This window comes from Hirundo rustica, chromosome 10 (assembly GCF_015227805.2).
Source record: "Hirundo rustica isolate bHirRus1 chromosome 10, bHirRus1.pri.v3, whole genome shotgun sequence".
Taxonomy (NCBI): Eukaryota; Metazoa; Chordata; class Aves; order Passeriformes; family Hirundinidae; genus Hirundo; species Hirundo rustica.
This window is the reverse complement of record NC_053459.1, coordinates 4,560,436-4,588,366: the sequence shown is the minus strand read 5'-3', so window position 1 is coordinate 4,588,366 and position 27,931 is coordinate 4,560,436. Positions and strand designations below refer to the sequence as shown.

At 48.5% G+C, this 27,931-nt stretch overlaps 2 protein-coding genes across 3 annotated transcripts; both read right to left on the bottom strand.

Annotated features, from left to right (window-relative positions):
* Positions 1–20: 20 nt before the first annotated feature.
* Positions 21–7,252, bottom strand: GAL3ST2 (galactose-3-O-sulfotransferase 2). The gene is made up of 4 exons (XM_040074888.2): positions 7,159–7,252; positions 2,969–3,037; positions 2,271–2,550; positions 21–2,196 (listed from the first exon to the last, which is right to left on the bottom strand). Exons 1-4 carry the CDS (start codon positions 7,182–7,184, stop codon positions 1,336–1,338), a joined length of 1,236 nt encoding a protein of 411 aa, XP_039930822.1. The 5' UTR covers positions 7,185–7,252; the 3' UTR covers positions 21–1,335.
* Positions 7,253–19,841: 12,589 nt separating this feature from the next.
* On the bottom strand, positions 19,842–27,793 carry D2HGDH (D-2-hydroxyglutarate dehydrogenase). Of its 2 annotated transcripts, none has more exons than XM_040074784.2 (9): positions 27,502–27,793; positions 26,185–26,242; positions 25,067–25,206; positions 24,450–24,643; positions 23,143–23,311; positions 22,418–22,561; positions 21,855–21,997; positions 21,544–21,709; positions 19,842–20,403 (listed from the first exon to the last, which is right to left on the bottom strand). In XM_040074784.2, exons 1-9 carry the CDS (start codon positions 27,773–27,775, stop codon positions 20,129–20,131), a joined length of 1,563 nt encoding a protein of 520 aa, XP_039930718.1. In that variant the 5' UTR covers positions 27,776–27,793; the 3' UTR covers positions 19,842–20,128. The 2 variants fall into 2 exon arrangements, with proteins under 2 accessions (XP_039930718.1, XP_039930720.1); XM_040074786.2 differs by having other exon boundaries at positions 26,185–26,282; positions 27,502–27,612.
* Positions 27,794–27,931: the final 138 nt, after the last annotated feature.

Below are 27,931 nucleotides of genomic sequence, written 5' to 3'. Positions count from 1 at the left end.
ACTACTAAGAAAATATTTTTATACCTATTTTTTATATTCCAATATTCCAATATTCCATCTCTGTGATAAGTTTAGCTAAAAGGGCTTGACTGAATTATCACGGCAAATCATTAATCAGAAGCTCCAAGGGGAAAACTGAGTCAGAGGAGGCAAAACTGCCCGGGAAGGGCCCCTGGGATAGCCCAGGATGACCACATGTGCCTCCAGCAGCTCCGCCTGGCTGCCACAAAAGCCTCCCAAAGCCTCGGGTTAATTTTAGTGAGGGTTCCTGTAAACACTGGACTGTGAAAGTGCTGTTAATCTGCGTTGTTCCTGCTGGACACCTGGGCTGGTTAACACAGCTGGGGAAAATCCTGGCTCTGCTTCTCACCGCTCTCCCCCTGAGAGCATCAAGCCTGCTTCCCAGCTTGTCACCTGTTCCCAGCACATCTCTCAGTGCCGACCTACACTGACCAAACCGCAGTGTTTTAAAGCTGAGCCAGCATCTGCTCCTGCTTGTGCTGGCCAGGGCTACAGCAGGGACCTGGATGCACCGGTGCGCCTCACTCCATCCCCTCCTAATCCGTGCTGGAGGGTTTGGCCAACACAGCAAGGGGAGCCCCAAAAAAGCATGTACTGATGAAGGGCTTTGGGCATGCTGCACCCAAAGGAACGTGCATGCCCAGGGACCCTTGCCCGAGAACAGGGGAGGGGGCAAAACCCCAAAATCTCCTTCCAGTGGAACACTGACCTCTCCCACACGGGACAGAGGCTCATTCACCTGGTGACACGTGAGAGGCACAGCTTACATGCCACTGAGCAAGGCAGCCAGCCTGCCTGGGACTCCCACACCAAAGGCAGCTCCAGCAGCGTGTGGTGGTTAGTCCTCACTGAGTGTGGGTGCTGCTGGAGGGGACACCCACCACCTCTCCTGCTTCTTTGAGCACTGTGCCCCCTTGTCACACTCCCCTCGCTTCCCCCCCGTCCCCTAAACCCTCCAAAGTCAGGACTTGCTCCAGTGAGCTGTGACCACACTCATGTAACGATGGATATCAAATAAAATCAAATGAAGGCAAATGATCACGCTCGTGATTAATGATTAAGAGGCTGGAATGCCTGGGCCAGCTGCAGCCAGCCCGGCTCTCTCCAGCCAGGAGCAGGCAGGTGGGATCACCCAGGATGTAGGCAATACAAAGCCTCCAGCTCAATGTCCCCAAAATGAGACCAGTCACCAATTTAGTGACCCCAAAGAAAGCCCCCTGTGCCTCCCCCTCAGGCACGAGTGCTGTGGGTCAGTTGTGGGTCAGAAAGGGGCGATGCAAAGCGGTGGGAAGCCACAGTGGGTTGCCACATGTCCTAGTTGGACACTGGGGGCTGCGTCTCCTCCTGGCGGCTGGCCCACAGCAATGGCAATCCCAACTCTTTCCTCCTCTTGTGTGGGTGTTGGACAGCGTAAAGGTAGGACGTGTACTGGAGCTCTGGTATGACCAGTTTCTGGCAGGTTCTCAGAGTCCTCTTGTCCAAGTCTTGTTTGAGGTTGTAACCCAGGATATTTGCAGCCCCTGACTGGAAAGGTAGGAGAGCTCTATTCCTGATGTGATCCTTCCTCACTGCCTCCTGCTCTGAGAGACAAGTCTCCATGAGCTCCTTCTGTCTGGCCCGCAGCTGATCCACCTCCTTTTCCAGCACCTCGAGCCCTATGGTCTCCTCAATTCTCCTCCAGAAGCTCTGGTTGAAGTGCAGGTAGAGCTTCCAGTCCAGCGAGCACCATGTTTTTATCTGCTCCTCACTTTCTGGACTCAATGTCTGGACAGTGTTGTGGCTTCTGGAATTGAGCTTGAAGTAAACCACATCATCCAGATCCCAGCACAAAGTGTGCTTCAAGAGGATCATGGACTCATCAAAGTAGTCTGCTATCAGGATGAGGTGGAAGTTCTGCTCGATGTCCTCCAGGACGGCCTGGGTGTACTTTGTGTCATCCTCCGCGTTGTTGTCGTAGCCGAAGTCAAACCACATGATGTTCCTGGCGTAGATGTTTTCCCTGTAATCTGCTGGGAGGTAATACTTTGTGGGTGATGCCAGGAACTCGTTCACGTTCTTGGAGAGCCTGAAGGCAGGCACATTGTTCTTGTAGTAAATGTAGGAAGACTCTAGCAGAGAAATGGGGTTCCTCAGGATGGAGAAGTAGAAGGTGTTGGCTGCCATCACCTTTTTTACCTATTTGTGGGAGGAAGAAGAAGTTAGTCCTGTCCCAGCCAAGTTTCTCCTCAGGTGTCATGGCTCTTCCTTACCTCCAAGGGGTTAAACCGCAGGTGGTTGGACATGATGTTGTAATTTTGGCCGATGGTTTCAAAACCCTCCACAAAGTGGGCCATGAAAGTCCTTGGGTACCCCAGGTGGAAGAGCTGGCCAGCAGGGAGAGCGACGGTGAGGTTGTACCTCTCTGCAAACCTGAACATGATGTTGAGCACAGTGCTGCTGGCAGTCTTGTGGGTTTTGAGGAACATGACGTTTGTCTTGGCATGGCACGGCGTGGGAGGGAACAGCAGCTCCTCGTGGCTCTTTGAGATTCTGCAGGAAGGTGGCAGGTGGGGCAAAGAGACTCTCCGTACCCCATCTCTGAGACCTGGCAAAGCCAAACCCCGGCGCTCCTCTGACACCACACCTGCAGCTGGCCCAAGGCTGCATCCAAATCAGCCCCAACCCTCCAGTGTAGATGTTTTTCCCTTTCCACTTCTCCCCCTCTCCAGATTCTCACTTACCAAAGACTTCAGCTCAATCCCCTTTTCCCACACAGCTGATTGTGTCCCAAAAAGGCTGTGCTTCGGTTAATTCAATTCCTTCTCCAAACATGGATATAGGACCTAGTTTTGGGCCATCACCCTTTGAGCATTAGCTCAAGCCTCATGATAAAAAAAGCAGGCGTCAGAGGTCACATCCCAGCTGCTCCAGGCACAGGAAAGTGCAACCTTGCTTCTGCCTCACTTACCTGTAATTCATATGGAAGAATCCTGAGAGGCAGCTAAGTCCAAGGCAGAAGCTGAAAATTATGAGACACCTGACATGCCAGGAAAAAAAAAGAAGCGTTTCAATGGATTTTTATCCAACAGCAAAAATCCCCAAACCCCCACATTTTGCATCTTGCCCTCGGGAACTTTAATCACTGTGAGCACAGTTTTATATCCCACTTTTGACAGCTACCTTTGGACCCCAAGCTGTGTGAGCAGTGCTGGTGTTAGAGGCAAGACAGTGAGAAATTGCACTTTTCATTATTACTCTCCTAATTTTGGCCTTTGGCAAGACACAGTGTACTTCAGGCAGAGCCTAAGCTCCTCCCACAGCCTCCTGCTCTGCTTGGCTGCCTTCTGTTTTGCTTTTCTTTTGGTTTTTTTTGGCCTTTAGAGCTCATTCACTATTCAAACTCCTAGATTATTCACCAGAAAACGAGCCTTTTGTAGGGATATAAAGACTTCCCTGGCGAGAAACCTGAGCGGCTCTTGTAATCACTTCACTCCAGAAGAAAATGAGGACTGGGAAAAAACCACTAAACTGAGTTTCTTTTGCAATATAAATAGGATTTTTAAAGATAGAAAATCAAATAACCCAACAGCACCTGTAACGGATTTATTACACCCCACTTATCCAATGGGAATAATGACGAGGGAGGAGTCTTTTCCAGCACTAATTAAGCAACCACGATGTATCAAGGTGTCCCTGCACATTGCAGGGGGTTGGAATGGGATGGTCTTTAATGTCTCTTCAAACTCAAACCATCCTATGGTACCATGATCATCACCAGTGCACTCAGCTGGGATACAGAGAGGATCTTTTGAAGGTTTGATGCCCACCTGAAAGGAATTTTTCACCACCGAGTTTGATCTGACTTCTCTCGTCCTAGAAGCTTTTTTGGCTCTGTGTGAATCTCATGTTTGCAGACATGCTCAAAATGCAGCAGATCTGACTCAGGCTTCACACTGTTTTGAGAAGACATAATCCCAATTTACAGCATGGTATGGGTCACACTCGTGGTTTCCACTCTCCAAAGGGAACAAGGAAGCCTTCAGGCCTTCCTCCAAGAGCCCTTCCCAAAGCCAGGGAAGACCCTCAGCCATAGCTGGTACCAAGCTCTGACAGAAATTTGCAGCACAGCTTCTGCACAAAGAGTTTCAAGACAGACCTGCAGGCAAGATTTCATCAGGATTTCCTAATTTCTGATCTTCCATTTAAACTGAAGCCGCCATATGTGTGGTGGTTTTCCAAGGCACGTCACCCTGTCTGCCTGGTGATCCTTCCTCATTTGTCATCCTCCTGCTGCACCTTTTCTGTTGAGTTCAATGGGTGCAGTAACAGTCTGTTTATTAATTTAGATAGTGTCCCCAAAATGGCAACTCTGAATGATGTTTTACGGGGTAAACAAATCACATACACCCAAAATCATCCTGAAGGCAGATCCAGATCACAACGTGCTCTAGAAGAACTATCAATCCCTCCTGCTGCAAGAAGACATTCTCTGTAGACCTCTGCACCTTATCACCTCAAGCCAACCCACAATATTTTAATAGTTGTTTACTTAAATAAAGGATTACACGGTGCCATTCTGCCTCCAAATATTCAGACACATTCAGCACACCAAGCTCACCCCCAGCCTAAGTGAATGCTCTCAGTAGACCCATTTGGTCTGGAGGTGCCCCAAACCGAACAACAGCTAGCTGGAGACACAGCGGGGAATGAAGTTTTGGCTCATCTAGGCCAAAACTACGGTTACTTCCTGGAATGGTCAGTTTTAAGGAGCAAGTGTGACTGAGCTCTGCAGGACACAGTCCATGCAGGTGCCAGTCCCCACGCAGAAATGGCAGGCTTCTTGTCCCAGGGGTGACAAACAATGCATTACCATGGCATGGTGCTTGTTCCTGTGCCTGGGATGGAGGGGTGCATGGATGGATGGATGGATGGAAGGAAGGAAGGAAGGAAGGAAGGAAGGAAGGAAGGAAGGAAGGAAGGAAGGAAGGAAGGAAGGAAGGAAGGAAGGAAGGAAGGAAGGAAGGAAGGAAGGAAGGAAGGAAGGAAGGAAGGAAAAGAAGATATCTGCCTTCCAGCCCAGGGAACAAGCAGGGAGTGGTGACATGGAGGGAACGCTGCTGCATCTCAGCCCAGCAAAGGTGAGCGAGGAAGGAGTCCAGAGGAAGAGCCAAGAGCAGGGATTGAGGTGATCCCCAGGGAGGAGTGTAGGAAAATGGAGACCCTGGGGATGAGAGGAGGGTTGCAGGTACACAGGGTGCAGGCCAGTGCACTGATGGAGTCCTGTGCCTGACCACTGCAGGGAGTTGTGTCCCCATCACCCCCTGGGCTCTGCCACCCACAGTTGCACTTGCAGGGCTGTCACTGGCTCCAGTGACATCTCCACACACTCTGTGGGAATAAGGTGGCTGAATAAACAAATTTCTCATGGAGCAAACTGATGGCACCTTTCCCTCCTCTTACAACAAGCTGCCAGCATTTCTGCACATCTTGTGCTTGGAAACAAGTGAGCTCTTGAAATGTTGCTGGGTTTCTACTGACAGAAATTGTGTAGGATCTTCACCTGGAGCATATACACTGTTTTGAACACAGTGTGACTGCTCTCCCAGAAAACAGCACAGGGCCCTGTAGAAATTACTTCTCTGCTGTAGACTCCAGGACAGTGTGGATGAATGTAGAAGAGAGATCTCTGAAGCTGGGTTTTAGAAGATCAGGTTTATTGTAAAGGATATGAGGCCTTGCTCTGAGTTGCCAGGCGCAGCTCGTGCAAGGCCTGGGGAGGTGGGGGAAGGGAGAGGTAGGGAGAGGTAGGGAGAGGAAAGTCCTCGGGGAAGGGTGCCAGGGAAAGAGCAAAGAGACCAACCCACCCTCGCAGCCCCCTTATCAGGGGGCTTCAACGTGGGCTGGAACAGGGCTTGTGCCAATGGGGTTACAGATACCTGATACTTCAGGGGAGGGGTACAGGTGTGGGATGAACCATACATTGGGGTGAGACAGGACATTCCATCTGACCTCTGGGTCTGGCTGCAGGTGACCTTCAGCTGGTCACAGAACTGTTTTCCCAGACATCCAGTAGCTAGGACACCTCAAACATCAAAACTTACTTTCAATTCTATCTCACAGGTTTCACATTCTCAGAATCTAAGCAGTCATATTTATAGGGCTTTCTGGCTTCATCCTCCCCAACAGGGCCCGTGTGGGATTTGCTACCAGACCCTGCTTCCAGTACTCATTCCAGAACAAATAAGACATGACAACTGTTTGAAAGTCTGCCGAGAATGATTACACTTCAGACTCTTTATGCTTCAAGTACATGTAATGGAAATTATGAGAATATCAAGAAGCATTTGGAAAATGCTCTCACGCACTTGGTGTGGTATTTGGGGTTGTCCTTTGCAGGACGAGGAGTTGCACTCGATGATCCCTGTGGATCTCTTCCAGCTCAGAATATTCTGATTCTATGTCTGCAAACCTGCCCTGGGGTTTCACCCCCGCTTGGCCCCCGTCACGCTGACACATCTCTGTGGGAGTTTTAAGCTGTGTTCCCTTAAGTGTCACACAACCCCTTTGTCACAACACTGCAAGTCCCCGGCCTGCACAGCATCACAGAATTGTTCAGGTTCGAAATACCTCTAAGCTCTGGCGGAGCAAAGCTCAAGAGAGAAAGCCCCAACTCGAATGTTGCACTGAAGTTACCTGAACAAACCTGGAAGACCTTTGATAAGCAGTTGGGAGCTGAATGCTAAAACACAAAATTCTAAGAAGCTGAAAAACCCATGGAGCACTCGGCAGGGCTGGTGCCAGAGGTTCCGCTTGCCTTTCCAGCTTGTGCTGTGCTATTTCCCCTCTGGGAAGAAAACACGGAAAACGACCTCTATTAGAGGTGTAGCTATAGATGATTTAAACCTTGGGACCCCCTTCTTGTTCCTTTGGCTTCAGCTGAAAATAACAGACATCTGCATCAAACTAACGAGGTTCTTTTTAATTAAAAGACCCGGAACACAGGCAAGAAACACTAACGGCAAAATGAATCCCTTCCTGCAGCAAATTGTAACTAACTCTATATGTTATTAACAACTTCCAGGGATTACTTGAACTAGACCTTCCTGCAAAGCAAGTTTTAGTTCAGTACCCCAAGCACCCAGCTCCCTCTGCCCTTACCTTGGAGTGCACCCAGGGCTTTTCATGCTGCTGCGAGCTGGGAAATATCTCCTTTGCAAATCGACTTGAGCGCCTGTTTGTCTCCTCTGGCTCTTAGTGACCACGTCTCTATTTCTAGCATCCCTTCACTGCTATAAATGGCTGGGATAGGTGAGGACAAAGGGAGTGGCTAGGTGCTCCCAGGAGTGGGTGGGAGTTAATTAATAAGCCATGAAAAGCGCTGGTAGGGCAGGACATTGACACAGGTACAAAAAGCTGCCTCGGGACACGGCATTTACAGCAGCTTTGGCGGGAAGGAAAGGTTTAACCGGGATTCCTTTGAGGGGATCCCTTTCTCTCCTCCCCCCTTCTGCCCGGGGCTCACAGCAGGATCCAGGCAGGGGGCTGGTGGATGGCACTGGACCTTTGTCACCCGGCACAACATGACACTGCCAGGGGCCATGGTCAGTGCCTGCTGTCCCTTTTATCTGCTTCTCGCTCAGAGGGTAAGGACAGGAATTCCCTGCCAGACACATTCGGCAAGAGCAAATTAGGGACGACAGCAAAACAAGAATGGTGTTCACCTATGCAAAATTCCTCTTACAACATTTAGACTTCAAACTTTTTGGTAAAAATGCAATTATTGTAGCTGGAGGTTAAGAGCTTAGCAGACTTGGCTGTATCCAGGCCTTGGGAGGGAGAAATCTTGCCCCAAAAGGGGCATTACTTTATGCTTTACCTCTGCTGTTATTAACAACTATTACAATTCATATTATGCAGGAATTTTAGATTCCACTGAGGCTGCTGTACACCAGCATTTCACAAACTGGGTTTGATGGCTGCAGTTTGCCCTGGGAGAGCAGAATGTCCTGCAGGTCTGCAGTCATCTCCCCACAGAGATGAAGCCAATGCACTCTCCATTTGGGCGACAAAAAGCGTACCCACAGTTCCCAGCCTGGATTAGAGGGGATTGAGTTGTTTCTTTGGCCTTTTATAGCCATGCCGTGTTCCATGCACCTCCTGGTGATCCCCTTTCCCTCCCCACACACAGCGCCACTTTTCTGACCCTTGTATGCTGTTGGCCCAACGTGCCCCACCAACAGCCAAATCCTCAGCACTCCAGGTTCCTTCACCTACGTTGCTACATTTCCAGAGCACCCAAACACAGAGCATTTCTTTTTAAATCACAGCTTCCCCAGACCAGCCCCAGCTCCAGTGCTTAACCGAGATGCAGAGATTAGCAAGGTGTAGGGTTGCTTTCCTCGAGTTTCTTGGTAGAACCTGAGTCAATGTGCTCTTTTATGGAGAATTCCTAGGGTTACTCTTGGCATAGCACCAGCTGCTGCTGGCAGGGGGGGCGCGTCGCAGCGACCTCTTTCTCCTGTTACATTACACACGTCAGCTGTGCCATTTCTCGCTCAGGAGCTGGTGGAGCCCATGGATCACAAAAGCCCATTTTTTACACTTTTACAGTTGATTCATTGCTCTCTCCTGGGGCATTGTACATGAATCGTCAGCTTTGGTAACGCCAAAAGAAAATAACCGGTGCCAGGCACGAACACCCGTCTTCATGTGGAGGTGGGCTGCTCAGAAACTGGGGCAGGGAAGGGCAGCCAGGTGACACAGGAGGCTGGGGTGCGGTTCATCATTCCATCCTGCCTCTGCTTCCTGTCGGGGGTCAGGCCCTGGGGGAGGTTGGCCCCTTGCAGCGAGATGGGGAGAATCAGAAAGTCAAAGTGCAAAAACTCGTGGGTAGTGATAAGGGCAGTTTAACAGGTAAAGCAAAACTTGCACATGCAAGCAAATCAAAAGGAATTCATTCCCTGCTTCCCGACGCAGGCAGGTGTTCGGCCATCCCAGGAAAGCTGGGCTCCATTACGTGTAATGGTGACTTGGAAACAACCCCCTTCCTCCTCCCTCCCCAGCTTTTATAGCTGAGCACATCCTCCTATGGTGTGGAGGCCTCTGTGGTCAGTCAGGGTCAGCAGTGGCCCCTCTCAGCTCCTTGCACACCCCAGCTCCACACTGGTGGGGCAGGGTGAGGAGCAGAAAAGACCTTGATGTTGTGCAAGCACCACTCAGCAACAGCTACAACATTCCTGCGCTTCCATCACTGATCCAAACAGAGATCCAGACTGGCCACTGTGAAGAAAATTAACTCTATCCCAGCCATAAACCTGTACAGAGAGAGAAAAAACCAGTAGAGAGGCAAGTCCTTACTGTGCCAGAAGACCACTGGTTCTAAGTGTGGAGCATCCACAGCATTCTAGTATTTAAGTCCATCTCAGAAAAATCAGAATTTTGGACAAGAAATTCCTGTCACAATGATTCTTTCTAAAAATACACATACACGTACACCCACCCTGTCCCTCCTAAAACAACAGTGCACCACTATGTGAAAGCATCACTGAGAACACAGAAGTAAGGTCTAGGAAAGATAAAATAACTCTACACTAACAACCCCCTTGTATGCCCTCAGGCTCTATTGTTTAGTGAAACAGTAAAACTTACATGGAGCTCTAGGATCTTCATGTGTAAGGAAGGTGGTTAAATGGAGCTGTGCCAGAACTTCCCCAGCCACAGCACAGGGCTGTGTGTCTGCCTCCTGAGCACCCCCTCCGTACACAGCTGAAAAAGAGAATTATGGAAAGTTCCACTTCCCAAAAAGGGCCTTTCACGTGGAAAGTCTGTATTTTACACAGTGATGGTCAGTAGTTTTAGGGGGGAAAAAAGAAAGAATGGTGTAGGAAAAGGGCAGAAGATAACAACAGCCTTATCTGGAAAGAACTAGCTGCATCAGCCTAGCCTGGCAGAAAGCAAATCCTGCATATTTCTCTTCCAATGACATCATGGACTTCCCATATTTTTTCATCACCCCACAAGCTGACTGTGTTGCACAGGCTGTCTTCTCTTTCCACAGAGCCACAGAATTCCAGAACCATTTGGATTGGAAGAGACCTCCAAGACCATTGAGTTCAGCCTGTGACCGATCCCCACCTTGTCACCCACCCCAGAGCACTGAGTGCCACATGCAGGTATTCCTTGAACACTTCCAGGCATGGGGACTCCACCACCTCCCTGGGCAGCCCCTTCCAAAGCCTGACCACCATTTCCATGACAAAATTCTTCCTCTTTGCAAATGATGGTGTTGTTCACTTCACCCCGGAAGAGGACAATCAGCTCCTCTGTGACTTATCCTAAGGGATGAAGGGAGAGGTGGGGAATGAACTGTGATAAACATTAACTATTTTTTGTTCACTGGAGATCAAATAACTCAAGATAACAAGAAGTTACTATGTCACTATCTAAGCTGATAGGCAAACAGACCCTTGCTCATTCCTTCTCTACTTGCTTAATCAGCTTTAAGTTTCAGGAATTCCAGCTTACAACTACAGCCTTCATCTCTGCGACCACCGAGGGACAGAAAGAGACCCTCCCAGCAACACGTCACACATACATCATCGGAGGAAAGAAGCAAGATAAAAGCAAGACTGAAAAACCTGCCAATTCACGGCAGTTGGTGGAGCGAGACTCCCCTGCCGTCCAGCGCTGTATTTGCCTTTGCTTTGCCTGCTGTAATGTAATAAATTCCTATTGGAACTTTTCTTCGTGTTCATAGTCTATTACAATTTGGTGCTGTGACTCGGATCCACCTGCAAGATAGGACTTTTGGTTCTGCCTGGGGGGCGCCCCGCCGATCAGTCGGCGGCCCAGGTAGACCCAATTCCTGTCTCGGTTGGACCGACGAACCTAAATTCAAAGCATTAGGCAAAGGAGGCCGGCAGACCCTATAAACTTTGTGCACAAAGGTCCGGACGAAGACGCAAGACGCGCGAGTATCTGTGTGGAAGATTCCGTTCGGTCTGGGTCGGGTATCCTGGAGTGCTGCGAGTGTGTGTGTGAGTGAGAGGAGAACCGGCAGCTCGGATTTTCCAAGTGATTGTGGACCCTCAGTAGTGCGGTTCTCATTGCCCGAGAGGGCGTGAGCCACGAACAAGGGGAAGCGAGTGATTTCCGCACCACGCTTGTGTGAGGGCACTCCAGAAGATGGGACAGGGGAAGAGCAGGCCCTCTACTCCCATAAAACAGATAGCCCACTGGGGTTCATATTAGACAATTGGATACATTACCCTAACACAGGGGGTAAAGATAAAGCTAAAATGATCCATTATTGTGTAGTAGTATAGGGTGGAAAGGAGATTTCCTGGAATATTTTTTTTGCCTATTTTTGGATCATCAGAAGATTGGGTGAGGCAAAAACTCAACTTGTGGGTAAACACTAAAATTCCTGTTAGTCAGGAAGAAAGTGAATATGCTAATGTATGGGTTACAAGACCTGGGGGTGAAGTGCTCCTGTTTCCCCTCAAAGAGGGAGGACGAAAGAAAGACAGGAGTAAAGAGGAAGAAGCCTTACTGATCCCACCCACTTACATACCCCCTCAGAACCCCCAGATTCCGGATGCACCTCCAGTGGAGCCTCAAGAAGCAAGAAATAATCCCGAGCCCCCCAAGGAAGTGCAGGGACCCATAACCCGAGGTCGGGCTAGACAGCATAACCTATATCCCCTAAGAGAAATGCCTGTGGGGGGGGCCAGGGACCTCACCCAGCGATAGGGTTTGTTTCAGTACCTTTAAGTTCTGGGGATGTTCGGGAATTTAAGAGGGAGATGGGGAGCCTCCTGGAAGATCCTTTGGGGGTGGCCGAGAGACTGGACCAATTTTTGGGACCCAGTATTTATACTTGGGGCGAGTTGCAAGCCATATTAAATATTCTCTTCACGGCCGAGGAAAGAAATATGATTAGACGAGCGAGGATGCAGATATGAGATTCACAACATGCACAAGGACCTTTAGCAGACACCAAGTGGCCTGTGCAAGATCCCAATTGGAATCATCAGCAGCAGGATCACAGAATCAATATGCAGGATCTGAGGGGGATAATAGTACAGGGGATCCGGGAAGCGGTGCCTAGGGGGCAGAACATCAACAAAGCATTTAATGAGAGACAGAAAAAGGAGGAGACACCTACGGATTAGCTAGAACGCTTGAGAAAAAAAACCTGCAAATGTACTCGGGCTTAGATCCTGAGACACCGTTAGAGCAAGCACTACTAAAAACACAATTTGTGGCTAAATCGTGGGAAGATATCAGAAAGAAGTTAGAAAAATTAGATAATTGGCAAGATAGAGACCTAGATGAGCTATTGAAGGAAGCACAGAAGGTATGTGTGAGAAGAGATGAAGAGAGTCACAAGAGACAAGTAAGAATGATGGTGGCAGCAGTAAGAGAAACTAGGAGAATTGATGCCCCTCCCAAAACAAGTCAAGTGGCCCAGAGAAATAGGGGAGGGGTTCTCCGAGTAGAGGAAAAGAATGGAGGCGTATGTTTCTACTGTGGAAATAAAGGACACTTTCGGAGAAACTGCAGGAAGCGGCTCAGGGATGAGAGAGTCTTCAAAGAGGACTGACGGAGTCAGGGGCTTCATTTGCTGGGGACACGGAAACATCAAGAGCCCTTGATAAAATTAAAAATAGGTCCTCAGCAGCAGGAATTTAAGTTTTTAGTAGATACTGGAGCTGAGCGATCGACAGTCCAGGTACTACCAGAGGGATGTAAGATATCAAAGGAAACTGCTCAAGTGGTAGGGGCAAAGGGGGAGCCCTTTGAAGTCCCTGTTATTAAGAATGTACTGGTGGAATCGAGGTCCAAAATGGGAATAGGGAACCTTCTGCTGGTACCAGAAGCAGATTATAATTTGTTAGGGAGAGACTTAATTATAGAAATGGGTATTAATATAGAAGTAGTAAATGAGGAAATCAAAATAAAACTCTGTCCCTTGAGGGTAGAGGATGAGGAAAAAATTAACTCAGAAGTATGGTACACTCCTGATAGTGTAGGAAGGTTGAATATACCCCCCTTCTCGGTAATCATTAAAGATCCAGAGACACCGATAAGGGTTAAACAGTACCCCATCTCCCCAGAGGGGGGTAGGTTGTTTGTAGATAGCTCATCGCGAGTAATTAATGGAAAAAAGGTCTCTGGCTATGCAATAGTTGGGGGAGAAGGACTTGCAGTTATCGAATCAGGCCTTCTAAGTGGATCTTGGTCGGCGCAGGCCTGTGAACTTTATGCTGTACTGCGAGCATTGCAGTTGTTGAAGGATAAATCAGGTACCATCTATACTGACTCAAAATATGCCTATAGGATTATACACACTTTTAGGAAAATATGGGAAGAACGGGGGTTGATAAACTCCCAGGAAAAAAAAAAAAAAAAAAAACCTAGTTCACCAGGATCTAATCAAGAAACTGCTGAAGGCCTTGAGGGGACCTAAGAAAATTGCTGTTGTTCACCTGAAAGGGCATCAAAAGGGATTAGATTTTAAAAGCAGGGGAAATAATGCAGCAGATCAAGAAGCAAGAAGGGCTGCTTTACAGACGTCACAATCTACCCCCCAGGAAGATCCGAAGGCTGAAAGAAAAGAGCGTGAGAGCAGAGGGAATTTGCAAAAGATATATAGCTTTACTATGCAAGAAAAAGAGAAAATGAAAAGAATGGGGTTGAGAGAAGACCCAGAAGGGGAATGGCGACTTCCAGAGAATAATAGAACTGTACTGCCTAAATCCATAGCTATGGATATTATGAGGAGAATACATAGCAAAACACATTGCGGGGCACAAGCATTAGTAGATCAATTTGCCACCAAACATATGTGTATTGGGGCAGATGACTTAGCAAAGCAGGTAGTGAGGGGTGCGTTACCTGCCTAAAGGTAAATAAGGCCAATTTAAGAAAAACCTTAATGGGGGGATGACCTACAGCATACCGGCCATTTGCTAACAGCCAACTAGACTTTACTGAGTTACCAAAGACTGGGAGGTATAAATATCTATTAGTAATAGTGGATCACCTAACCCATTATGTAGAGGCATTCCCTACGGCAAGAGCAACGGCACAAACAGTGATCAAGACCCTATTAGAGCAGATTATTCCCAGATATGGGGTCACGGAAACCATTGACTCAGACAGAGGCCCCCACTTTACATCCAAAATAATTAAGGAAACCATGGCAATAATGGGAATACAATAGGATTATCACACCCCCTGGCACCCCCAAAGTTCAAGAAGAGTAAAAAGAATGAATAGAGAAATTAAAAAACAATTGACCAAACTTGTGATTGAGACCAAACTGTCATGGGTAAAATGCCTACCATTAGCATTGCTAATATCCGGACACAACCTAGATCGGATATGGGAATATCTCCATTTGAAATGTTGTATGGAATGCCCTACAATATAGAGGAACCGCAAGATCATCCAAAGTTGAGGGATCAAAATATGAATGTATACATTACCAGCCTAATGAAATATAGGGAAAATCTATAGAATAAGGGAAGGTTAGCTCAGAGACCCCCACTAGATTTGAAACTGCACCAGGTGCAACCAGGAGATTGAGTAATGATAAAGTCCTGGAAAGAAGCAACCTTGGCCCCACAATGGGAGGGCCCTTACCTTGTATTGCTTACTACAGATACTGCAGTCAGAACAGCAAAAAAAAAAGGGACCCATGCTAGCAGAATTAAAGGGCCAGTGAGCAAACCGACTCCTGAGTAGCAAGTAACAAGCAATCCTGGAGACGTGAAGTTACGGATCCAGAGGAGAGATCATCAATGAATGGACACCGTGTAAAATATGCACCAGAACCACACTACACAGAAGAAAGATTAATTTGTAACTCTGATGTTAAGATAAAGTGTAGAGACCCAGAGTGCAATTGTTATCCCTTTGTTTGTTATATTTGTAAAATCTGCGGGGACAGGTAGTGGAGTCATTGTAGGCGAGGACCCCCCCTAGAGGAATTTGCAGCCCCTGTTGGGTATTGCAGCAGAACATAACTGATTAGATTCTAGAATATAAAGTTAAATATGAGAGATTAGTAAGAGAATCAGAAGAGTGGTAGAAGATTTTTGCATTAGGGATTAAACCAAAATATTATTGTTATCACCCTAATGAACCCATCCCGTTCATAGCTGAAATTGTTGACTGCACCTGCCGCACACGCCTAAAAGGAATCCAGTGTGATACACCCCCGGTTAAGTATCGGAACTGGGATTCCTATGTCAAGAGGCAACAGAGTCGCCCCCGGGGACCTCCTGAAGAATATCCCTGCTGCCGAGAAGATGGTACCCCCTGTGGCTCGAGGCAACCGAGTCGACAGGAAAGGCAGAGGGGTAAAAAGCTGTGGAGGAAAGAAACCCCAGAGTGGGACAACAAAACAATATTTGAGGAATTGCCTCAAGAATAAGAATAAGAGCAAGGACCCTGGGCAGAGAGACAGGTTGCAGTCTATGAAATGGAACAATCCTCAGATATACTCCCATTCCTATGCCCCCAATGATGCTCACCACGTGACCCAGCCGATTACTTTTCTTTTGATGATGTTATACTTAGGAGGGATTAATGCCTTAGACAATCTACCACACCAACCCTTTAAATGGTCACTATGGCGATGGGATGACAATGAGATTTTGCAAACTGTAACTACTGTAGGAGCACCCAGTTTCAGAGTAAAATTGTGTGATCTGACCAACATAAATCATTGTAAAAAAGTACTGAACCTAACAGAATTTTACATGTGCCCAAGCTCAAATCACAGTAAAGGATATTGTAATTATCCTAGGGAATATTTTTGTAGATATTAGGGCTGTGAAACAATCGCCTCTGACTAGACACCCAGGGGAGGGCATAATAAATATTTGCAAGCAGACTTTAGACCATGTATATTTAATAAACTAATTACTATAGTGAAAAGCCGGCTAGAAGCGGCACATCTTATGCTTCTTAAGACTAAGTATGATCAGATACCTGAAGAAGAAAATTTAAAAACTTTAGAGTTAGCTAGACAAGAACTGCAAAGATACAGTGAACAAAAATAAGTAAGAACAAGAGAAATGGGGGAATTGTGATAAACATTAACTATTTTTTGTTCACTGGAGATCAAATAACTCAAGATAACAAGAAGTTACTATGTCACTATCTAAGCTGATAGGCAAACAGACCCTTGCTCATTCCTTCTCTACTTGCTTAATCAGCTTTAAGTTTCAGGAATTCCAGCTTACAACTACAGCCTTCATCTCTGCAACCACCGAGGGACAGAAAGAGACCCTCCCAGCAACACGTCACACATACATCATCGGAGGAAAGAAGCAAGATAAAAGCAAGACTGAAAAACCTGCCAAGGCACGGCAGTTGGTGGAGCGAGACTCCCCTGCCGTCCAGCGCTGTATTTGCCTTTGCTTTGCCTGCTGTAATGTAATAAATTCCTATTGGAACTTTTCTTCGTGTTCATAGTCTATTACAGAACCACTGTGGAAAGAAAGGGTTGAACGGACAAGAGTGCAGAGCAGGACTAAATACTGGCAGGCCATGGAACACATGGAGGTATTTCTGTCAAAAGTATTTTTGTGGCCAAGCTGAGAGCAGTGTGATCCTAGAACTGTATTGAGAAGGACATTGCCATGTGTTGCTGAGCACAAGCCAGCATCCTTAGCGCAATTTGACAGTGTGCAGCCTTGTAGAGGTTGTGTTCTGCCTTAAAACAGAAGAAAACACTCTTTAGGATGGTTTTTCTTCGAAGAACAAGGCTCTGGATGCAACATTTATTTCACTGCTCTGTGGAAGAGCCAACATCACTGAAAAGCAGGTAGTGGAGAAGATGGCTACTGCCTAAGACACCACCTTTCCTACCCCCATGGCATCCAGTAATGCTTCCCAAACCAGTATACCTGAGTAAAATCCATCAACTGGCATCCTCTGAGCACAGCCTGAGCCATCTTATTACCTGTCCCACAGCTCACCCAGGCAGTCCAGGAGAATCACAGGAAGGTTTGGGTTGGAAGCTCATCTTCTTCCAACCCTGCTGCCATGGGCAGGGGACACCTTCCATGAGGCCAGGCTGCTCAAATCCCTGTCTAGCCTGGAGAAGATTGTGGGAAAGAGTGTCAAAGAGTGTCAGCTCTGCTGACATCCTCTGCTCTGCCCATGTTGACAGAAAATATCCTTTTGTTGTAAAAGGTTGTCAGGTTAGTGATATTATTTACCTTTGGCAGATCCCCGGGCTCTTTCTTATCACCACCTGCTTCATTTGGATACAAGAGAGCCTGGGTTAAGAGTAACACGTATCAGTAAACACAGATATGACTAGCAAACACCAGTAAGCCAGAAGATGAATGACACAGTGCTCTCTGTAGCAACTGGTGACAATGTGGTTTTGTAAAACAAACCATAAATCACAAAAGAGACTGTAGCACATAAAACCAACAAACCCCTCCATGTTAACATAGAACAGTTCAGCTGGAAGGAACTTATGACAATCATCTGGTCCAAGTGCCTTGACCAGTTCAGGGCTGCCCTGAAGTTACACCACTGCTCAAATGCCTCTTAAACACTGACAGTCTGGGGCATCAACCACCTCCAGGAAGCCTGGGGCAGTATTTGATCAGATGCTCTATAAAGAAACACTTCCTAATGTCCAGCCTGAACCTCCCCCAGCCCTGCTTTGAGATCAGCATTCCCACGAGATCAGCACTTCCCTCTGCATGCCCCCTCCTCAGGAAGCTGCAGAGGGGGATAAGGTTGTCCCTCAGCCTCCTCCTCTCCAACCAGACAAGCCCAGAGCCCTCAGCCTCCTCCCAGGTCACACCTTCCAGCCCCAGCCCCAGCGTGGTTCTCCTCTTCTGGACACGCTCCAGCACCTTCCCACCATCTCCACCCCCGAGCGCACTGGGTGAGGCCGCCCCGGTGCCGAGCACGGCCGGACCATCCCCTGTCCTGACCCGCTGGCCACGCTGTGCTGGCTGTCCCCAGGATGGCATCTGCCCTCCTGGCCGCGGCTCCTGCTGAGCTGCTGCCAAGCAGCACCCCCAGACCCCTCCAGCAGGGCTGCTCTCAGCCGCCCCTCGCCCAGCTCACGCTCTGCTCAGCGCTGCTCCACCCTGGGGGCAGAATCCAGCTCTTGGACTCAGTAATTCTGTGCCACTGGCAGTGCCCAGTGGTGCAGATGTGCAGATCCCTCTGTTGGCCTCTTGTCCGTTCGGAGAGTCCACAGCACTCCCAGTGTAGTCACAGAGGGGTTTGGGTTGGAAGGGACCTTAAAGCCCATCTTGTTCTACTTCTCTGCCATGGGCAAGGACACCTTCCAAGCCCCATCCTTTTGGATTATCACTCCAGGTTATCCCAGATATTATCCAGTCAGTGGGGAGGGATAATTCTACACCTCTCTGTGAGAGCAAACCATGATTTGCTGTGAAGAACAGACTGGAAGTCAAGGAAGCAGGACATACTGGCATGCCTAGAGCCTTTCACTGGCCAGGCAGGAGGGCTGGGATCCCCTCCCTCAGCCTGGCTGCTGGTATTTCTCCTCCAGTTGATAAAATCCAGAATCTGGGTCTCCAGCACCTCTCTCCTCTGGCCAGTCCTTCCAGCACTGCAAACCTGCACATGGAACAACACTGATGCTTATTTGGGTCAGCCTGGAGGTGGCATCACTAAAGAGGCCATAACCAGATGCTGTTGTGGGCGTTGGGATAAGTGTATTGGATTAAACAAGTGAGGAAGAGCAACACCTTCTCTTGGAAGACGTGCATCCACAGACTGTCCTGTGTCTCTGATGCTTCACTTGTATAACCCAAGTGAGAAAATGTCTTCTTTGGCTGCTGCCACTGATAAATCAGAGCAAATCCAAGGGGAGAGAGAGTTGGAATGTTCATACACACACAGTATCTGTGTTTGGTTTCAATGTTCAGACTAAGTAGGAAACCCAGCAGTTTGTTCCTCAGCAAGAGCAGGCACCCCCGAAAAGAGCAACCACATTCCTTTACTTATTCCATCCCACTAACAAAATCAAACACAATTGTCCTAGGGTGACTTTATGATGCTTGTATCCCCAATCTCTGTTCTGTTTGTGCTGTATATTGAGTTCTGTGCCTTTAAGACTGGTTCTAAGAGCAAGGAGAAGCACGGAGTTTGTTTTGAGAAACCTGCCTGACTCCTACACATTCTTCTCCGGCTTGGAGAGACTGCAGGACAGAGATCTTTTTGCTTTTAGTTAGTTTCAGCTAGCTAGGGCAGAGAAGTTCCCTGGACTGTCACCCTGGTTTTTCTGAGTTTTTAAAAGCCTTTTGATTGTTCATAAGATGGAGTCAGTCTTTTTAGCTTCTGTACAGTATTAGGAGCAGTTTCTGCCTTTTCTCACACATGTAACATATACAAATCCTTTGTTTTTCATTCTCTGTCCTTTGTTTGCATGTTTCTAACCTGAAAACAATTGTAACTGACAGTTGGTCTGGCCATTCGGCTGGGAGGTGATAACTCCAGAAGCCAATCCACAGCCAGACCCACAAATGTATAAAAAGAAATAAACAGGCAGAGAGGCTCTCTCGGAAGAACGTCTCTGCCCTGCAAATCTCTCGTCTCCGTGTGGTTGCTCTGCCTGTCCCGATCACATTAGACTGTTTTTTTTTCCCCTTTTTCTTAGAACTGTTTAAAGCTGCTCTGGACTGAAAAAAACCCAGGGGAGCACTGGGGGCTGCACCTGCGGCCCACCGGGGCCTGGACCTCGGCATTTTCCAGCAGCGCCGGAGGGACTGGGACTGAGGAGAGACTGAGAGAGAGCTGAGCTACACCCATGGCAAGAACTTTCTCAATTTGCCATCTCACTCCACCACGAGAGGTTTTATTGTTTCATATTATTCATTCTTTACACTTGTATACGCTTTGTTTGTTAAGTAAAATAGTTTTTTCCACTTTTCTCTGAAGAAGTTCTTTCCTGGACCGGTTGGAGGGAGGGGCCATTTGGGTTTGCTCCCCAGAGGGATCCCATTCAGGGCTTTTCTCCCAAATTTGTCCCTAAACCAAGACACTCCATGTGCTTGCTGATGCAGTGTGTTTACAGCTCAGTGCAGTGCCAAGCTGGAGCTGCCCTGCTGGCTCCTCAGCACGTGCTCCTCTCGGGAGCCGAGGGCAGCGTCTTGTAGGGGTTGAGGATCCCTTTGGGGTCCAGCATGGCTTTGAACTGCTGCATGAGCACCACTGCCTCGCGTGGTTTGCTGTACTGAATGAACTGCTTCTTCTTGAAGCCCAGCCCGTGCTCTGCACTGATGCTCCCACTGCATCTCGCAGTCCACTCATACACAAAGGGCTCGATGGCATCCAGCAGGGAATGGCTGTAGGACTCTGCCGTGATGTTCAAGTGCAAGTTCCCATCTCCTGGAAGAAGATATTGCACAGGTGGGTCCGGGAGAAAAACCTGCAGTGGACACTCATTCCTGGCTCCTCCACGTTCTCAAACAACGGGGCCTTTGTTAGTCTGCAAACTGTGCAAAAAGAACAAGCTCGCTGTCCTACAAACGTCAGCCTCTCTGTGCATAAATAATTCAAGAGGATCTTTGCTTTTCCGTGCTCCCAGTGCAATATTTGAGGAAGGGTTCTAAGTTAAGCTACTTTCAAACTCCAACTTCTGTGATTTTAAAATTCCCACTGTTCTGCATTAACGATTGTGCCACCACTGTCATGCAATGACAAAGGCTTCCCCCATGGCATTTCATAATGATCGTTAGATTCTAACGTGGCCCTTCATCACTTTTTCTCTCCCTATTATGTTTGTGCAATGCTCTAAATGCGCTTTGGCACCGTGTCAATAGGAACAAAGAAAGCAGAACAATTTCTCCTTTTGCCACTGTGTGTGACAGTATTTGATTAGGAACAGAGCTGGTGGGTACTCCGAAAGACAAAACACACAAAGATAAATACAACTTGCTCATCCTCTTCCTGCATCCTAGTAAACCCTCACAACACACAGCTCAGTCCTCAAAGAGCTACCAACAGAGAGCCTTTGTTATGCAACGTGTCTTTCAAATGATCCCTAATCTAGTGCGCTCAAGAGTGTTTTGTAACAGAACAGCTCTGCTAGACGACCAATTTACCTGCTTGTAAAATCAGATTAGTTTCCCAGCACGCTGACAAATCTATCAGCCTTTCTGTGCATTTATCATTATCAGCCTCTGTTGGAGGATTAATGGCTCACAAGAAACTGATTTCCAATAGGATTAATCACTTTGGACAAGAAAGCGGTTATCTGCCAAATGTGTCTAAGAACATCAACCAAATTAACGTTCCGACTGAACAAATTGCATATTTAAATAGAAAGTGCACAGCAAGAAGATATAGTTGACCAGTTCCACGGCTCACTGGCCAGCAACCTGCCATCAGTATATGGAAAAGAGTCTGAAAGCAGTGAAATTCAAACACAAAGATCCTGATGCACCCTCCCCTTCCAGAGCCCTCAATTTAAGCCTCTCACCCACAGCACAGAAGGGCCATCACCTCCTTTCCCAGCACCCCACTTACCCAAGTGGCCGTAGCCCACCACATTTTTGGCACTTTGGCCCAGCCGAGCCCTCATGTCAGTCACGAGGTTGTAGAGCTTTGCCACGGGCAGAGAGATGTCGTACTTGTACACGTAACCCTCGTGAGTGAGGGCCTCGGTGATTCTCTCCCGCAGGCTCCACAGCACCTGAGGAGTCAAGGATCACAGAAATCCAGATAAACCAAGAAGCTCTTGGGTTCCATGCATACACCAAAGGTGAGTCTGAACACTTCCCTGTATAAAATACAAATCCACATCAAAGAGATTGGTGGAAGAGGAAACACTGACTTGCCTTTATTTTCTTATCATCCGTTGCCACCGTTCCATCAGTGACCATACCAGAAGCCATGGCCTGTTCTAGGAAGTTGTTCAATTTTTCTTCATCGTGAGTTGAGTTGGAGCCCGAAGTTTCAATTAAAACATAAAAAGGGCTGTCTGAGAATGAGGGAGAACAAAGTAAGTAGATGCCCTGGGGCAAACCAGAGAAATTTAGGGCAGGTTTTGGAGTTTTCCCCACATGTTATGTGCCCAGACTCTCTGGTAAAGGAGGGCAGTCTCTTTTATCTGCTGGGCACTTCACTGACATGCTAGATCTTTCTTTTATTAAGCAACCACTTTCCAGAAAGTTTCGTGAGGACAAATACAAGCAAAAAGTCTCATCTTCAATGATAAAAGGTGCTTGGAATGGATATACTAGATACAAAAACGATGAGGGATGCCCATGCATTCACCAACTTTTTAGAAGTCAGTGAGTCAACTTTTTAAAATGAGTCACTTTTTACAAGTGTTTAAAAGCAGTCTAAAAATTCCCAAGCAGTACAGTGCTCCTTTCTACAGTGTGAATATCACTGGTACCTGCCACTGGGCTGGACAGCTTGAGATGTCTCTCAACCAATTCCATGCACTTCTCATCCATGAACTCGTAGGCAGACAGGATCTCGCCCAGCATGGCTCTGCACGTTGTGAATGTTTCCAGAACCTTGGCAAAACTCGGACAGCCTTCAGACAGAACAGAGAGGAATCAGGACCAAAAAACAGACACCACCCCAAATCCTTTAGAGGTTTCAGCAAAGTAAAAACCTCTCAGTGAAGGCTCTCCACAATCAACTCTGGACCTGCTGAGGCGTACCCAGAAGCAGTTTTTAAGCAGCTGTGTCTGGCTACATATTCTGCTGGTCCAGAGCCTGACCTGTAGATGTGATTTCTCAGCTTTGCCTCATCACCTTGTCACTCACCTGACCCTTGGACGGCAGCTGCCTCTGCCTACTGTCAGCCCTGCCCTGCTCCTCTCTTGAGCCTGTCAGGCCAGGCCCTCTCTCACCAGTGAGGGGACTGTCCTGCCTACTCCTCACCCTGCTAAGCTCCTGGCTCCACTTTTCTTACAGAACAACCTGCCCTTGCAGGTATTTCAAGAGATATTAAATATCTGCACAGGTATTTTAGCACAGAGCCCTACACTATTTCCCCGACACCAGCTGATGCTGGCAGTCCAGCTCAGCAGGCTGAGCAGTGCTTTCTCCCCTCTATCCCTATTCCCAGCCTCTGAATTCAGGTGTGAAATCATTAATATCAGCTTCTACCTAGGAATGCCACATTCACAGCCTTAGGCTTCTGAGGACAGAGTATGGAGACAGCAGTGATAACTCCCAAGGTCCCCTCAGATCCGATAAAGAGCTGCTTCAGGTCATAGCCGGTGTTATCTTTGCGCAGAGACATCAGACAGTCCAGAGCTGAGCCATCAGCCAGCACCTGCAGGAACACAGGGGCCCAGTCAGAGCACCTGGGCAGGAATCTGCTGGCATGAACTTGCCTGTGACCAAACTGATGGGAATTGTCACTCACCTTGAGCACAAGGACACAGCTGCAGCCCATCCCCACACTGCTCCTCCACTCCCGGCTCTTCCCTGCCTCTGTATCCTACCTGAGTAGGATAGAGTGGATATTTCCCTCCTACTTCTTCCCTCAGGACAAGTAATAACAGAAGATCCAGTTTGCTCTGCTTTTCTTACTAATGGTGGAGAAGACCAGCTATTCTCTGCCGCCCTAGCTCCCACTACCCAGCAGAAACAAGGAAAGCTACTTGAAACATGGAACAGTTAAGCAGAATGAAGTAAACCCTCTGCCACTTGAGCCTTAAATTAAGGCTGAGTATCTCCAAGACAGGTATATTAAAGGCTATTTTGACATTAGAGCAAAACTGACCTCAGACAAATGCTCTCCTTTCTAAGCCTACCCAGTAAAACCAAGCCATGCTTTCGCTCTCTGCTCAAATTTCCCAGCTGTGAAAACTTTAGAACTCCTAATCCAGCCTTTACATCCCAAGGCACTTGCCTGTAGGAAAGGAGCAGCTGAGGAACAGCAGAGACTCTAGGACACAGCCAGTAGCCAAACGAACCCAAAGCAGACAGCTCTGTTATGGGGTGGGCTTTAAACCTTAACATGACCTTTAAAGTCCCATCCAACACAAAGCAGTTTGTGATCCTATGATTCTATTAAAATCCAAGTGAGCAGCCACTAGAAGAGAGTGATGCAGGATGGATTTAGCAGAGTGTTCCAGAGACCCACTGCTCAGAGGAACCAACTCCATGCAGATAATCTGGGATCCCTCAACCTCTCCCTACCTTCTTTTCACTTGCGTGGATTAGAAAACCACCTCCCACCACTTCTGCCAGCAAGCACTGGAAGTCAGGAAGCTGGAAACTGCAGCAGCAATAACATGCTACACATGAAGACATGTGCTGACCCTTCTCAAAAGAGCCCAACAAGGAAAAGGTAAGAGTGGAAGTCTGGAGAGGAACTTGTCTGTGTCCCGGATAGTTAGAAGAGCAGGAAGCAGTAAGCAGCAGAGGATTAAACAGAGAAGGGAACTGCCAGGTACTCGCCTTACCACTTCCAGGCCCAGCACCGTCCCTCGCAGAGAGCCGTATCTCAAGAGCCGCAAGCCTCCGGCGTTGGTGGCCACGTTCCCCCCGATGTGACAGCTGCCTTTGGCTCCCAGGTCGAGTGGCATGATAAACCCCTGCTCCTCCAAGTACTCATTGAGCCTCTCCAACACACAGCCCGCCTGGCACACGAGGATTCCTGCAACACAAACACCCTGCTACAAGCTGATGGCCAAGAAGGTGCCTCCTCAAGCAGGAGCAGTAGGAGCAGATGCAACCACCTCTTCCTTCAAAACTTCCTGGGATTCAGCTTAAATGCACAGGTCTGTGCATGCTCCAGGGAACTGTCCCCTCTTCAAGCCTCTGGGAGCTTTGCTATTGCCTCAGTATTTCATTATCCACAACTCTGGACTGGTAAAACAATCACACTGAGTGTGCCTGTTGTTCTCTCTATCTGAAGAGAGACATACCAGCCTGACCTCTAACCCCCCAAATCCAAACAAACTTCCTTATGATGCTGCTGGGCTGAACCCTGCTGATCCTGCTGCTATCTGTTCCCAGGAAAATGCCTGTTCTGAGGCCTGGGGCTCATTTCTGTGCCCCACATCCCTGGAATATTTACCGGACACCTTGTCAAAGCTGATGACCTGGTTCATGAGAGCAGTGGAGAGAATGATCTCGTCAAAGACAGGAACGCTGCCCCCAACAAGGCCTGTGTTCCCCCCCTGAGGGTTCACTGCCAGGTTCCTCTCATAGCAGTACCTGGAAGGAAAAAGGTTTTTGAATTGCTATGCATTTAAAAGCCATAATCAGTCTGTCAGAGAAGTTTCACCTCTACACGAGTGTCGACTGTTGTAACAATGCTCCTTAAAATTAAGCAGCATTTCACCGACAGATTAAATTGATGGAAGGAGACAGTTTCAATGACCAAGGGACAAACCGAACTGAGCTCAGTTCCCTGTCTGAACTCAGCCCAGTGCTGAGCAAAGAACCAACAGCTGGGGTCAGCCCCGTGTGTATCTATACAGCTGGCACACAACATCTGCCTGGAAAGCACTGCTTACATTTCTACAGCAGCTGTTTCTGCAACAGTCTGTGTTAACAGCTTGGGCTCCTTGGTGGGCTCTGACAGCCAGCCTCTGGCAGTGGTTTCACATAACTGCCCTCTCCTCCTGCCAAGAAATTAATGCCCTGTAGGCAACAAATGTGCACCTGTGCCTCAGCTGCTCCACCTGCCACATCCCTGCCAAGCACCACATCCTCTCTGAGCTCGCAGCAGCTCCTGCACAAGGCGTGGCACAGGGCCCCACAGCACCAGAGCTCCTTCAGAAGCCCTGCCTGCCTTTCCTGTGCTCTGCATCCCTGTTTGAACAGAGCCAGGAGCACATTCCTGCAGCTTTCAGCTCCCCAGCCAAACTGATCTGGCACAGCACTGCCCAAACAGAGCTGTGCTCACGCCAGTGTGGATAAAACAGATCCTCAAACTGCCCAGTTCTGCCCTACTTTCCAAACAGACCCTCCTGAAGCTTTCACAAAACTTCTCTTTTCTGAGCACCTGTACAATACCTAATGTTAGCCATTTATCAGAACAGAAAAGTCATGAAGAAAACTGCCTTAGCAACTCGAGTGCTTAAGGAATTTGGTGTCTGAACACCTCCAAGTTGCCTTCACGGGCTGGATCACCCCTGACTCAACCCAGGTCTCCTCAGCACCAAGGCCAGCAGAAAAGGTGGACATTACCTGAGAACCTGAGACACTTCTGCCGTCGTCTGTGGCTTCAACACCAGCTGGCTGCAGCCTGCAATGAAAGCAAGGGACTCTCAAGGCAAGCTGTGGCTCTGCAGAGGTCAGAAAGAAACAGGTGGGAAAGCATGAGGTAGGAAATAACTTCCTCCACTGTTAGGCATTTCAACCACTTTGACAACAAACATTTCAACAGCAGCCTCTCCCTTCAAGCCCTGCAAAAACTTTGCATGTAGAGGTAGACTAGGCTGCCACTGAGGGAAATGGTTTAAATTCTCATGAAATCTTTGACAGAAGCAACAGAGAATTCACAATGCTCGATTTAGAATCACAGAATCACGGGAAGATTTGGGTTGGGAGGGACCCAAAAGTTTATCTCATTCCATGGGCAGGGACACCTCCCACTCTCCCAGGGTGCTCCAAGCCCTGTCCAGCCTGGCCTTGGACACTTCAGGGATCCAGGAGCAGTCACAGCTTCTCTGGGCACCCTGTGCCAGGGCCTCATCACCCTCACAGGGAGGAATTTCTTCTCAATATCCCATCTATCCCTGCTCTCTGCCAGTGTGCAGCCATTCTCCCTTGTCCTGCCACTCCAGGCCCACATAAAAAGTCTCTCTCCCTCTTTTGTTTTTTTTTTAAATAAGCCCCCTTAAGGTGTTGGAAGACTGCAATCAAGTTTCCCAAAAGCTTCCATATTATTTTCTGATGTTCTATCAAAACTTTTAGCTGAAACAACTTGTCTTGGGAAAAAATTAATTATTGAGTTAGAGACTTTAGGGTTTTTTATTTTGTTTTGGGTTTTTGTTGTTTGTTTTTTTTTTGTTTGTTTTGCTTTGTTTTGTTTTTAACAAAAGCCTGTAAGTTTACCAGGTATCAGGCAACTTTTAAAGGAATAATTTTAGGCAAAAAACTCATTTTGGATAGGCAGGCACACATCTGGTCTCTGGTGACCAGTGACAGGACCCGAGGGAACAGCTGGAGCTGTGCCAGGGGAGGGTCAGGCTGAAAATCACAGAAAGGTTCTTCCCCAGAGGCCGCTCGGGCACTGAGCAGCTCCCCAGGGAACGGGTATGGCCCCAAGAGCCCCAGGAGCGTTGGCATAACGCCCTCAGGCACAGGCTGGGATTGCTGGGCTGTCTGTGCAGGGTCAGCAGTTGAACTCGGTAACCCTCATGAGTCTCCTCCAACTCTGTGGTCTGTACAAATATGATCCGCCATAAATAAAGATAAGATTTCCTTTGACAAACTCGTTGTTCAGGTAATTAACAGAGGAAGGAGGTTTCACCAAACGAGCACATCAAGCAGCTCCCTCACCTCGCACCGACTTCAGCCAGTCCACGTTAAAAGGCTTCACCTCCTCCTCGGCGGTGACGACCCTGCCGGGCATGAGGCGCTCGAAGGCGGCCACATCGCGCTCCTCCAGCCGGGCGAAGGGCAGCCGCCGCACCGCGTAGCGCTCGCAGGTCGGCACCACGTCCCGGCTGCCGGCGCAGCCCCGGCCCCGGGGCACGCCCGGGGGCTCCCGGCGGTTCCCCCGGCAGCTCCTCAGCCAGGCGGCCCCGCGGCGCCACAGCACGGCAGAAGCCATGGCAAAAGCCGCGGCCGTGAGGGGGGGGCGGGGGGGGGGGAACGGCACTGAGGAGAGGCGCACCGCCTCAGGGAGTCTCTTCCGCTGCTTCCTCCGGGACACCGCAGCGCCGCGCACCCTTGGCAGTGTGGATTCCCGCAGAGCGGGCGGGGGAAT